This window comes from Cryptomeria japonica, chromosome 5 (genome assembly GCF_030272615.1).
Source record: "Cryptomeria japonica chromosome 5, Sugi_1.0, whole genome shotgun sequence".
In the NCBI taxonomy this organism is placed as follows: Eukaryota; Viridiplantae; Streptophyta; class Pinopsida; order Cupressales; family Cupressaceae; genus Cryptomeria; species Cryptomeria japonica.
This window is the reverse complement of record NC_081409.1, coordinates 255,973,342-255,986,471: the sequence shown is the minus strand read 5'-3', so window position 1 is coordinate 255,986,471 and position 13,130 is coordinate 255,973,342. Positions and strand designations below refer to the sequence as shown.

Below are 13,130 nucleotides of genomic sequence, written 5' to 3'. Positions count from 1 at the left end.
ATGACTTGGAAGGATCCTAGTGATCTGGATTTGGGGGAGGATGATCAAAGGATGTTGAGGAATATCCTAGCAAGTAGAGAGGTGACGGGTTCTAGGGAGCAAGATGAAATCACTTGGTGTGGTGTGAAGAGTGGAATTTATTCATTCAAGCTGGGGTACACCTTGTTGGAGGAAGATGTCAGGAAGGTGGATTGGGAAGCAAAGATATGTTGGAACAACGCTTGTCTACCCAAAGCAGGTGCGTTCTCATGGTTGGCGGGTAACAACTGTATTTTGACAGGGGATAGACTTAAAAGAATGGGGTTTGCGGGTCCCTTCCGTTGTGTGCTATGTAAGAAGGAGGAGGAAGATGTGGACCATCTTCTTTTGGGATGCGAGTTTGTCCAAGAAGCATGGCGATTCAAGTTGCAGAGACTGAGTTGGAAGGAGTCGTTGGCAGGGAACCCGAGAGACTGGCTGGAATCGTGGTCGGTTTTGAACAATTCATCAACCTTCGCTGCAATTTGGAAGGTCATGCCATCAACAGTAATGTGGGATGTTTGGAAAGAATGAAATTGATGGCTCTATGAGGATAAAACAAAACCCATGGAGAGATTTATGATCAAATTGGAGAGGGCAATTTCAGAATTAGTCTCTAATGTTGCTTCCCAGGTAAATATAGCGAAGACCCCATTCACTCAGTTTGATGCTGGTATCCTGGTGGGCTGGCCTTTGATCAAGTTTAGGCCTGCTAATGGGATTTTGAGGGCTTATCCTCCTAGGGTTGTTGAAAAAAGTCATGTATGGATGCCGCCAGACAGGGGATGGATCAAAATCAACTTTGACGGGGCATCCAGGGGGAATCCTGGGACCTCTGGTGCAGGGGTCATTGCTCGAGATAAGAAAGGTAGTATTTTAGAATTTGGAGCAAAGAGATTGGTGGATGGCACTAATAATGAAGCTGAGTGTCAGGCAGCAATTGAAGCAATTCTTATGGTGAAAAAATTGGAGGTGAAAAAACTACACCTTGAAGGAGACTCCTAGATAGTGGTGAATGGCATCGCTAGGGGTAGGATGGATGCTTAGCACCTGGATAAACATATCAGAAGAATACATGACCTTCTGATTGGGTCTGAGGACTTCAAAGTATCGCATGTGGAAGTGAATGCAGAAGTTGATGTGCTCTCGAACGTAGGTGCAAATGGTTCCTTGGCTGAACATTTTAATTTCTTTGAAGACTTAAGGGATTTGGATCCCTTAGAATTTGTATGAAGAAGCGCTAAGTATGAAAGGTGAACCCGAGAAGTTGTGAAAAGCTATGTGTGAACCCATTTTAGATATGCATGTTGAGGGGTGGGGAAGGCTTATGTGGATTGAGTACACTGCAATGGCAACAAGTAGAGAAAATGGCGATGTAGGTGCAACTATGACACTGAATGGTACTTTGGTTTTGCTGGCGATGTGCGGTGTGAGGTGGTGCATGCGGAGTAATAAATGGAAGGGGTGGTAGCGTTTTGTGACATTATGGTCCTTAGTTTTTGGCATTTCGAAGAGGGATTGCAATTTCCTTTGCGAGCGTTGTTTCTAGGCTGTGTGGCAGGGGAACGATGGAAGCGAATTTCTCGTTGTTCACTATGGGCCAAATGTTTGCCTTTCGAGGCCCTATTTCAAGCCATTGTCTGAAGCATGTATTTAGGGTGGAGGAGGACGAATTTTGGAAGGTTGTTCATTTGATGTTTGGAGATGAGTTCCTGAACACTGACTGTTGCCTGCGAACTAATTTGGTCATATCGTCCCTGTTTGTGGCACTGGCGCTGATGGTGGGAAGTTCAAGGGAGGAGGTGACACGGGTGGCTTCTGAGACCAAAATGCTCAGTTGGCCTGGCGGAGTTGGTGGAACGTGCGGAGATTGGTGTGGGTTTGCGAATGGAGCAAGGGTCGTGGAGGCGCTTAGGCGGGCGGAATGATGCAGTGTAGCGTCTGGTGGTGTGGTTGACCTCTCGCTCGGTTGAAACCCAGTTGGAGGATGCAAGGAAAGGGTGGCGGGATCTATTCGACTTTGTGTGGAAGATGGGTCTGACAGTGCGAGCTAAACTGCACGACAAGCATACCCTGGTGAAGTCGCAGGCTCTGATTGGTGAGGATGGGCGGCCGATGGTGCGACATTAAATCCCACGAAAGATTGTGAAGATTGTGGAATGCAGCGAGTTGCGAGGAGGATGGCTGGGAACCATGACCAGTGCTAGGATGGTGCAGTCTAATGCAAGACCCAGTCATGCCATCCCTAATTTCTCCAAGGAGGAGGCCCTTGGCTGGCTCCGGTAGGATGGTTTCGTGAGGAATTTTCTATTAGTAGGCCATTGGTTTTTTTGGTGGTTTTTCACTGATGTAAGGAATTTAACCTTAGTGGTTGGCATAGTTGGTGTTGTTTTTCTGTCTCGGGTTTCATTTTGAGTTTTGTAGGGGCGAGACCCCATATAGTCTTATGATAGTGGAAAAGCTACAGAGCAACTGAAGGCATGTAATTTTCTCCTTTCAATCAATACAAATATTAAACCTGTTATCGATAAAAAAAAAATAATATTTATTTCAAGATTGATGGAGATAAGTTGTTGATTGTTATAGTTTATGTTGATGATATTATATTCTGTGAAAATGATGATCTATGTAAATAATTTTCTAAAGAGATGCATAATTAATTTGAGATGTCAGTGATCGGTGAGTTGTCTTTCTTTCCTGGGTTGCAAGTTAATCAATCAAAAGATGGAATTTTATTTCTTAGAGTAAGTATGTGAAGGAAATGTTGAAGAAGTTTGGTTTTGATGATTGTAAACCTGTTATTACTCCTTTAACTATTGGATGAAAGTTGAGTAAAGATGATAAGTCTTCATAAGTTGAACAAAATAAGTAAAGGTCGATGATTGGTGGATTGTTGTATTTGACTATGTCCAAACCAAATACCATGTAGGTTGTTTGTCTAGTAGTTAGATTTTAGGTGAATTTGAAGGTGATACATGAGCAAGTCGTAAAAAAAATATTTCACATACTTGAAAGGTACTATGTACTTCTGAATTTGGTATAAAAAGGTGGAGATTTCATGTTGAAATCCTATACTGATGTAGACTGGGCTGGAAGTGTTGATGATTGGAAGAGTACTAGTGGTATTGCATTCTTTTTGGGGGATAAATTGGTTTCCTGGTTCAGTAAGAAGAAAGACTCGGTTTCCTTATCTACTATTGTAGCAGTGTATATTGCACCAACATCTTGTTGTACTCAAGTGATGTGGATGAGAGATACTCTTAAGGATATCTAGGTAGCATATGATGAAGCAATTCCTATTTTGTGTGACAATACAAGTGCAGTAAACATTTCAAAGAATCATGTTATGCATTCAAGAACAAAGCATATTTCAATCAAATATCATTACTTAAGGGAGAAGGTTGTTGAAAAGGAAGTTCATTTGGAATATATTTCTTTGAAAGAGTAGGTTGCAAACATTTTCACTAAGGCATTGGCAAAGGATGCATTTGAGTTTCTATAGGAGAAGCTTGGTGTCATTGCCCCTCCTTGTTCTAGCTAGGTGCATTTTGGGGATGCATCTCTCTAGGGGAGTTTTCATGCCTATTTATTTCCTGGATTGATGTTGTGGTTGCTCTCAGGGGGAGTAGTGGTGTGTAGTATTGTTATGACCTTTGTCCTTGATGGAAAAGAGGGAGATATTGAGTTGTTAGTTTGGGGAGAGATTGAGTTTTAGAGAGATAGTGAGCATTATTATTATTATTTATTTGAGTTTTGGTTGATGGTTGAGGTGAAGGTATTATCAAGTGTTTATCAAGTGTTATCAATTGTTGCCATCAATGACAAAGGGAGAGATTGTTGGAAGTATGAGCTGATATGTTGTTGTGGTTGTCATTGATGTCAAACTTGTTCTCGAATGGTCTGGATTATTTGTGGTGCAGAGTTATCTTGTTGTGTTATTAGTGCAGTTGATCTATTGGTTGTTCTGAAAGTGCTTGGGTTTGGAATTTGTTGATGGTGTTGAGTATAATTGTTATCTTCATTGGATATAGTTTCAATATCATAACCATGGTATTTTTATGGTCCAAAAATATCCTTGTGTTCTTCAGATGTTGTGGCATTGATCGTTGTTGGTTATGAGATTCTATGTTTGACGTATCCTTAGGTCTGGATATGATTTGTAGAAGCATGGTTGATATGTTATGGGTCTCATCATAGCGTGTGGAGATCTGGAGATTTGATTTGTTTGCATCGAAGAGTATGTTTTGATTGCTATTTGCTTATATGGTTGCGTAGTGTGTGGATATGCTATTAGTTGTGTTTCAGTGATTGTAGATCAGTGAATTAATCTTTGAAAAATGTGTTTTGGTCCTTTGTTTCTCCTGGAGTGGATTAGTGTGTGTTTTTTAATTTGGAAAGTATATTTTGATTTAGGCCCACTTGGTTTAAGCTTTGATGATCTATCTTGTATATAAGAATGTGTGTGATTGAGTTAAGCGTGTGAGCATGGGATGTGGGTGAGAGTAGAAGTGGTGAATAGTGAAGATCAGAGGTTTGGTGAAGAGCAAAAGAGTTGTATTCAAATGATATGCAAGCTATGATGAGACTATGATAGAGTGTTGGCAAATGAGATCAAAGTTGTGTGTGTTGATGTTGGTCGCTTGATGGAAATTTCAAGGACAACTTCATGAACAAGAGATCCTTCTTTTCAGATCATTTTTCTGTATCTTTCCCTGAGTGCAATTAGCTTCTGGTTTTGCAATTCCTCTTTGTATCTTGCCCCATGAACAATTAGCCCTTGTGTGCAAGTCCGAAGCAGTGAGCCCCCATTTGTAATCATTTCTATTCATAGTGGATATATTCTTATGGGCAGGTGCTCACCTTGGTTTTTCCTTGTTTGGGTTTTCCACGTATAAATATTGTTGTTCATGTGTTAGATGTGTGTTTAAGTTTAATTGTTTATGTGTTGCATTTAATTTTTGTTTTGGACTGATTCACCCCCCCCCCTCTCAGTCCTGCCTTGGGTTCAACAAGATAAGCCACTAGCCTCATTGTGAGTTGTGGAGATATTATGTTTCATATGTTTTAAGCTCTAGGAAACTTGGTTTACCTATTGGGTTGCATTGTCTCCAGTTTTTATTTGATGGTTTGTAGATATGTTCTTATTCCATTGTTTAGATGACATGCATGATGTGAATATCTAGATGTTTAAGTGGATTTCAGATTTACAGAGATGGTTTTCTGGATGAAGATAGTTACAAGTTTGCATGGATACTTGAAGGGTTCTCATTGATTATTAGTAGTAGATTTTGGTGCATGAGAAGCTCTGCTCATTTTTAGTGGAGTTTGGGTAATGGTATTGTTCATGATGCCATGCATAACTTAGTATCACTTTTAGCGGGAGCTTTATGTAGTTACATAATGTGCTTTATCTTCTTTGTTTCAAGATTTTGATTTTAAGTTGGTGTGGTTGCACTATGTAGTGATCCATGAATAATATTTTATTAGAAGATGGATGATATTTTACAATTGGTGTTGGTGTCATGTAGAGCTCTTGGATTCTGCCTTTATATTGTAGTGAGAGTTTGACATCTTTGGTTCAATTGATATAGAATGTGCAATAATGTGTCACTTGGATGCAATTGTAATGTATAATGTCAAGTGGGGGAATGTTAGGATAAGGTGACATTAGCCTTGCAATCTTAAGTCATTCATATTTCTCCATGTTCCTTGGGAAGTGTTCCCCAGGACGTGAGAAAAATATTAAATATTTGTACTTTATAACTATTTGTAATTGTATTTTCAAGAGGTGGACATGAATAGGTGGTTAAGATAAATTAAAGTGGAATAAATACAATCTTTTCCACATTCATATTGAGACATTTAAAGGGTCATGCATGAAGAGGCCAAGTTTTGGAAGAGAAGAGGTGTCCATTTGGGGATCTAAACAACTATCCATTTGGGGATTTGAATAGTCATCAAGAGTTAGAGAGAATTCAAAATGTCTAGAGTCCAAGTGTCTTTGGGTTTGGTGCCCAAAGAGGAGTCACTTAAATAATTTTATTATATTATTGTCTATTGGCTATTCATTATCCAAGGTGTGGGTTTTTGCAAGTGGTTTTGGCCCCTTATTTTGGGAAAATGAATATGGTTTTTCCTTTCCCATTTGGCTATAAATTGGAGCCAAGGCATAGTTGTTTCATCATTGTTTCTTTGAGGTTTCCAAGTAAATTTGGGATCATTTGGATAAGTGAAGAAGTGTATTATTGTTGTAGTCTCTATTTTGAAGATTAATATTATACATTCCTGTTGGAATCAATGAACACTGAGAGGGGGGTGAATCAGTGTTCTGCAAATTGCTAATTTATAAAACCGATTCTTTAACAACCAGATGCAAAGAACAAAATCTATAATACAAAGACACAAAGCAGATAACCACACAACCATAACACTAGAATTTTTACGTGGAAACCCGGAAAGGGAAAAACTATGGTGGGATTGAGTACCCATAATATTATTATACTATGGCCAGTAGTAAAACAATATTACAAAAGTGGAATGCACTTGCATTTAGGCTTACTGCCTAGAGTTCACTGCTCAATTACAAATTAGGGCTGCAACCCCAGATGACTCATTGTCCTACAAATGAGATATATATGCAAATACAATTCTGAACTAGAGTATAGCATCTACAAATGCTAGGAATTAGTTCCGGTTAAGCTCAGAATGATCCGCTGCCACTGATATGGAAAAGTGCTATGTTCGGCTTTGTTGCCAAATACCAGATCATCAAAAATCAAGATGCACATGTGAAACTGCACTCACTCGCACCCAAAATGATTTCTCTCACACCTTCTATATACAAAATCATCATCCAAGTCAATCTTATATATCTGCACCACCAAAATAGATCTCCATCAAGTCGGCTTCACAAAACTGCAAAATATGAAATGTATAGTCTCACGTCGACTCAAACCATCACAAATCCATATACCGAACCTAAAACATGTGATCACAAGCTTCACATGCAATGGCACAAACTCCTCAAACTCACAAAAATCCACTAGAATCATCCTAAATAATTTAGACCACACGTTACATCATCAAGCATAATGATAACTATGTCCTTCCTTCATTACGAGATACTAGACCTTGAATCTTTCACTAGAATCAACATCGGAGGCTAGAATTACAAGATGATCTGTCTTAAACAACCAATTGACTATTCTAATCACCGTAACTAAAATTGCATCAAGCATCCACCAGAATCATCCTAAATAATTCAGACCACACATTACACCATCAAGCATAATGATAGCTATGTTCTTCCTTCATTACCAGATACTAGACCTTGAATCTTTCACTAGAATCAACACCGGAGGATAGAATTACAAGATGATCTATCTTAAACAACCAATCAACTATCCTAATCACCGCAACCAGAACTGCATCACCGGAAATGAGTTGTGCCCACTGAATCAGTACATTGTTCACACTCTGTCAGACTAATGTCTAAAGTCAATATGACTTTTAATAGATCAAATCTACAGGTACTAGATATGATTGCTAAGATGAGTTGCCATCAATGACAACCCCTAAGTAATCTCCATGCATCTAAAACCACCAAAATAATGTCTCTTACCAACAATCTCCCCCTTTAGCATTGATGGCAACACTATGAAAAATGACAAGTGCTCCAAGAATCCAAAACTACAATCAATCTGAAAATATGTACACTCAACTAACTCCCCCTAAGAATGTGCACCATTTTTTTCATTGCTCTCTCTCCCCCTTTGACATCAATGGAAAAGGTAGGAATCCACCAAAATTTATATACAAAAGAATGTATACGATGATCTACAGAAACTTGAAAATATCTGCATAAGTTACCTTAAAGGACTTTAGATACTCATTCCATCCTCTCAGGAAATAATCCAAAATATTAATAAGGCACTAAATATGTATGCATGAACTTCTACGCCCTTAATATCTGATGGTACATCTTTACCCAAAGCAATCACTGCATCTTGCTGAGCCCCAAGCAAAGTGTCTAATCGGGGAGTGATTAGACTCCTCAATTCTCTTACTCTGCCTATTAACTGCTGCATTTCTGCACTCAAGCCCTTTATTTTGTTTGTTAGATTCATAATTTGGGCTTTAAGATTGCTAGTAGAAACTAAAAGAGGGGCAAAATATTGTGAAATTGCAACTAATTGCCCTTCATATTCCCTAATCTTCTTGTTAATGTCTACTGTAAATTTGGGTAAAATGAGACACAACTTAAAGATTTTACCACCTTCATATAAAGCATCCTCAATGCTCTTTACCGCAGATTTAAAAAATGCCCTATTAGCCTCAATTGTTTTCAAAAAGGTTTGAAGTCTCATCTCATTAAATTTGTGCAAAAAAATTATATCCGTTGCTTTTTCTAATGATACAAAATCTGATTCAACTTTGTTTAACATACCCTCAAGCTTATCGAAGGGTGTGTCATTGGAATCCTGCTTAAGGTTAGGCAAAATTTTCTCCAAAACTGTGGTAGCCAGAGATATAACTTCTTTTTCTTTAGATGCAGACTTAAGTAAGTCCTCACTTGCTTTGATTTGAGCAAGGGTGGCTAACTCAGTGCTTATATAGGAGACAGTGTGCTCAAATCAATCGATCCATGGGAAAAGTCATCTTCTATAGCAGCAATCTACTTCCCTTTGTCATGAATAGTAGCTCTTTTCATGATCACCGGTGCCTCTCCAACCTTTTCTTCTCCTTTATCTTTCTCAACATCAACACTAGCATCTCTGTCACCCTTGGCTACATTATATTCTTCTTCATCTTTCTCATATTCCCTCTTCTCATCTACAATCTCCTTGGTTTCTTCCTCTGAGTGCACTTCCATAACCAGAGAGTCTTGCACAACTTCACTGGAGTCCCCAACTGCATGATTATCAATAGTGTCACCTGCGATTTCTATCGGATCAATCTGTATAGATGGATTCTCATGAGAAACTTTTGTCTAAACATGAATTACCAGAGGAGAAGTATATTTGCTTGATTGTTCTTTCGGTTGGGAGTCCTCTTTCTCCAGATTGATCTAATAATTATTTTCTTTCAAATTTTTCTTTAGAATACCCTTTGTATCTTTAACAACTCTATCAACTCTTCCGAACATTATTTTATTTACGTTGTGTTTGCTTTGGAAGTTTTCCTTAGCAAGTCCCAAGATTCTTTGTACTTCATATTTTGTTACATCAGGACACAACTTTACTAAGGTATATTATTTTAACCTTTCATCTTCTAAAATAGTTGTGTGTCTTCGGGTATCCAAAATATCATATAACTCTTTTGGGATCATGGATGACAGCTCAATCAATGCTTTACTAAAACAATTCATATAATGTACAACTTCTTCCTCAATAGCTCTCTGAAATTTTTCACTAGAATGCTCATAATATACAGAAAGGTTTGTCAAATTACCTTCATTTACTAATGTGTCTATAATCTTCTATAATAGAGGCACAATAGTTTAATGACCTTCAAGCTTACCCGACTTGAGGGCTTCATCTATCTCCAATTCTCGCTTCTTGCTTGGTATCTCTTTGTCAGATGGCTCACTTTGAGTTATAGCTTTCTTTGTAGGTTGAGCTTCATCGGAGGGAGTTTTTCTCACCACTCTAGCATAAGTGGTTGTCTTCTTTACTTCTCTAACCTCTTCATCTGACTATGTTTCTTCTTTTGTTGCAACATACTTTCTCATCGGCTTCTCCTTCTTTCTCTTCTTTTCTCTACTGGTTGATGTTGATTAAGGTTTAGGTGGAGGGATTTCCTTCTGTGCACCGGAGGTAGGTGCTGACTTGCTTGGCTTAGCCTTAGCTTGCTTGGAAGAAGTGGGAACCGATTTAGCCTATTGCTTAACCATGTCTTCCCCCTTCAATATGTTTTTCTCTTGGGCCCTCTGTATAGCTTCTTTTGTTATTCCCATCTACTCTTCCAATTGTTCAACTTCCTTCCTCACCTTTCTCTTCCTTCTAGATTTAGTAAATTGCTTGTGTAGGCATAAAGTCTTTTTCTTTGAAAGTTCCAAATCTTTCCTCCTTCTCATCCTCTGGCTTACTAAGGAGGTGCTATGCATATGTGTCAAGAGTGATTTCATCTACCTCATATCCCATTGGCAATATCCAAACCATCCTATGCTCTACTGCTTCCATGTGACATTGATCCTTGTCCATCGTGAAGCAAATTGTGTTTTCATATTTCTTAACTTTAGCCTTTGGCATTCATTCTCTACTCTGCATCAGCTCCTGAAAGGTTTTGAAGTAACCTCATAAGACAAACTTCTACACAACTGCTTCACCAACGCCCTGCAAGTCTTCTTTGATTTACACTGCCACCAGTTTGTCATAAGCCCATTGAACCTTTCCAATTTTTGAGATCTCATTTAAGAAATACAATGCAAGGCAAATGATCAAAGAACCATATTTAAATACATGTTTCTTGTCATGCTTGATCTTCTTAATATTTCTCATTAACTCATTTAGATGCATTGTGCACAGATCATACTTCTTGTTTTCTTTAAGCATCTGATATGCTGCATAAATAGCGGTACCAGATACAAAGTTTTTCTTGCTTGACTGATAAATTTTATAACCGGTAACCATTGAAGTGAAACTTACATCAAATTCCACCATATCATTGATGGTCAATGATCTATTGTCATGTTTAGGACCTATTACCTCCATTACAGTGGTGTTCTTCACATTCCAGAGGGTTGGGACTTCTCTGATAGCATTAAGATAGGTCACCGCTTAAATAGCCTGCTTTGTGATGTTATAGGGTTTGTCTAACCACAAAAAATCATCATGGACTTGACTTAGAACATACCTTACCTATTCGGGTTCATCAAATACCGGGAAATGCACAAACTGAATAAAACCCTTTTCCTCCAAATTCTTAAAATTTGATTTTAGGTCACCAAATCCATCAACCATGTGTTGTGCATACAGGGATAACATCTCAGAGTTTCCCAATTCCTCAATACTGTAGTGAATGTAAGCCTTATATCCTCATTGTGTAAAACATTGTATGACATAGAAGAAAATGCACCATTCAAATTGTCTTCCATAAATTTAAATGGATGTTTCTTGAAAACGGGCCTAGCTCTTTTAGTGACGTTAACAACACGTAGAGTTGCAATGCCAGAAGATGATGCCATTTCAAATTAAGGGTATGAACTGATTGCTTCAGAAATGGATAAATACCTTTTTAATCATAGCCAGATGCAAGAAGTCTTTGTTAGATCGCTACAAGCTCGAATTTCGCTTTGGAATCTGTTTCACTATGCTGATATGCTCTTCTCTCCCATTCACATTGTGAAGAATGAACCATTGAAATGCCATTTCATTTGCCGAAAACCTAATTTTTAGTTGCAATAAATGCACAACCCTAAAGTCTTCCAGATACGCTATTTTTCATCATTTCATTCATCAAAATATCAGATCGCCATAAAATCTTTTGGATATCAACTGCATAACTGATCTCCATCATCTGTAACCATCCTTGATCAGTTACAAATCTCCACAAGTTCTAAATATCTGCATGATAATTTGTCCCCTAAGGAAAAAATGCCCTAGTTACCGGATGAGATTCCAACACCAGATCAAGTGTGGATCCATTTTGCACATTTGAATCTTTCTTTTTTACCCACATCTTCTTATCCTAATCTTTGATCTCTTCTACCCTAGCTTTGCCCTTTTCATCTGATTTATTCTTGTTCACAGGAGCATTCTTGCTTCTGCAATATCTTGCAATATGACCAGGTTTGTTACATGCATGACAAACAACATTCCTTTGCATAGGCCTGAAGTTAATCTAATTTGGTCTCATCCTGCATTGTTTAGATATATGTCCAAACATCCCACAAGCATAACATCTCTTGTTCTAAAAGTTATTTATCATTGTTTTGCACATGTTTGACATATGACCAAAATTGTTGCATATGAAACATTGACCGGTAAAGGTAGAACCATTGTTCATATTATTCGTCATCCCATTATTCATCTTACTTCTACATTGACTTGCTATATGACCAAATTTACCACAAACAAAACATTTACCATTGAATTTGTTGGCATTAGGTTGTCTTGGTTTCTTGTTCTTTTGTTGATGATTGCTTTAATCAGAACCAGAGGATTCTCCTTTCTCTGAATCCAAGTCCTCGCATATCTTTCCCATGTGTCTGACTTTCCAACATCTCATCTAACCAAGCTGAACTGGATTTTAATTTTTCTTTGTACTCATTAGTAGTAGTCATCTCATCTCTCAGAATTATGATTTGTCTTTCAAGTTCTTGTCCATCATTCTTTGTTTGCACCAATTCAAGCTTCAATTGATCATTCTCATATGTCAATCTGCAAAATTCATTGGATTTGTCCATCAGTGTTTGAGTTAGGGTTTCTTCATTCTTCTTCTGGTCTTCTATCTCCTTAGTCATTTTCATTACAATAGTTTGCATCTCATTCTTCAAAATTGCATTTTCCCTAGCCAACTTCTCACATTCATCTGTCTTGTCTTGTAGAACTTGATTATCAATGCTTTATTCTTCTTTCTCCTTCAGCTTGTCCATCAACTCCTTTCTCTTTTCTCTAGAAGTGCTCACTTGATCTTTTAGTGTCTCAATGAAATCCTCGACTGCATTTAGGTTTCTTTTCAAGGAACTTGCTTCTTTTCTTGCCGCATCAAGATCTTCAAGTGCTACACTAAGTTGTCTCTGCAAACCAGAGTCCATTGATTCGATCTTCCGGATCTTCCTCAAGTTGTTAGGTTTCCTTGGAGGAACTAGACTATGATACCAAGTGTTGGAATAAATGAACACTGAGAGGGGGGTGAATCAATTTTCAACAACCTACTAATTTATAAAACTGATTCTTTAACCACTGGATGCAGAAAACAAAAACTATACTGCAAAGACACAAAACAGATAACCACACAACTGTAACACCAGAATTTTTACATGGAAACCTGTAAAGGGAAAACCACAGTGGGATTGAGTATCCACAATATTTTTTTATTTATTTTTGGCAAGGTGGCAATGTCACTTGATATATTTTATTAATAATAAATAATTTTTACAATATATTTAA

At 38.0% G+C, this 13,130-nt stretch overlaps 1 protein-coding gene across 1 annotated transcript; it reads left to right on the top strand.

Moving 5' to 3' along the window:
* Nucleotides 1-552, top strand: LOC131875863 (uncharacterized). The gene has a single exon (XM_059220562.1). The coding sequence runs from the start codon at nucleotides 1-3 to the stop codon at nucleotides 550-552; it is 552 nt and encodes a 183-aa protein (XP_059076545.1).
* Nucleotides 553-13,130: the final 12,578 nt, after the last annotated feature.

Coding starts and splice junctions, on each gene's coding strand:
- LOC131875863 (XM_059220562.1), top strand. CDS start 1: ATGACTTGGAAGGATCCTAGTGATCTGGATTTGGGGGAGGATGATCAA.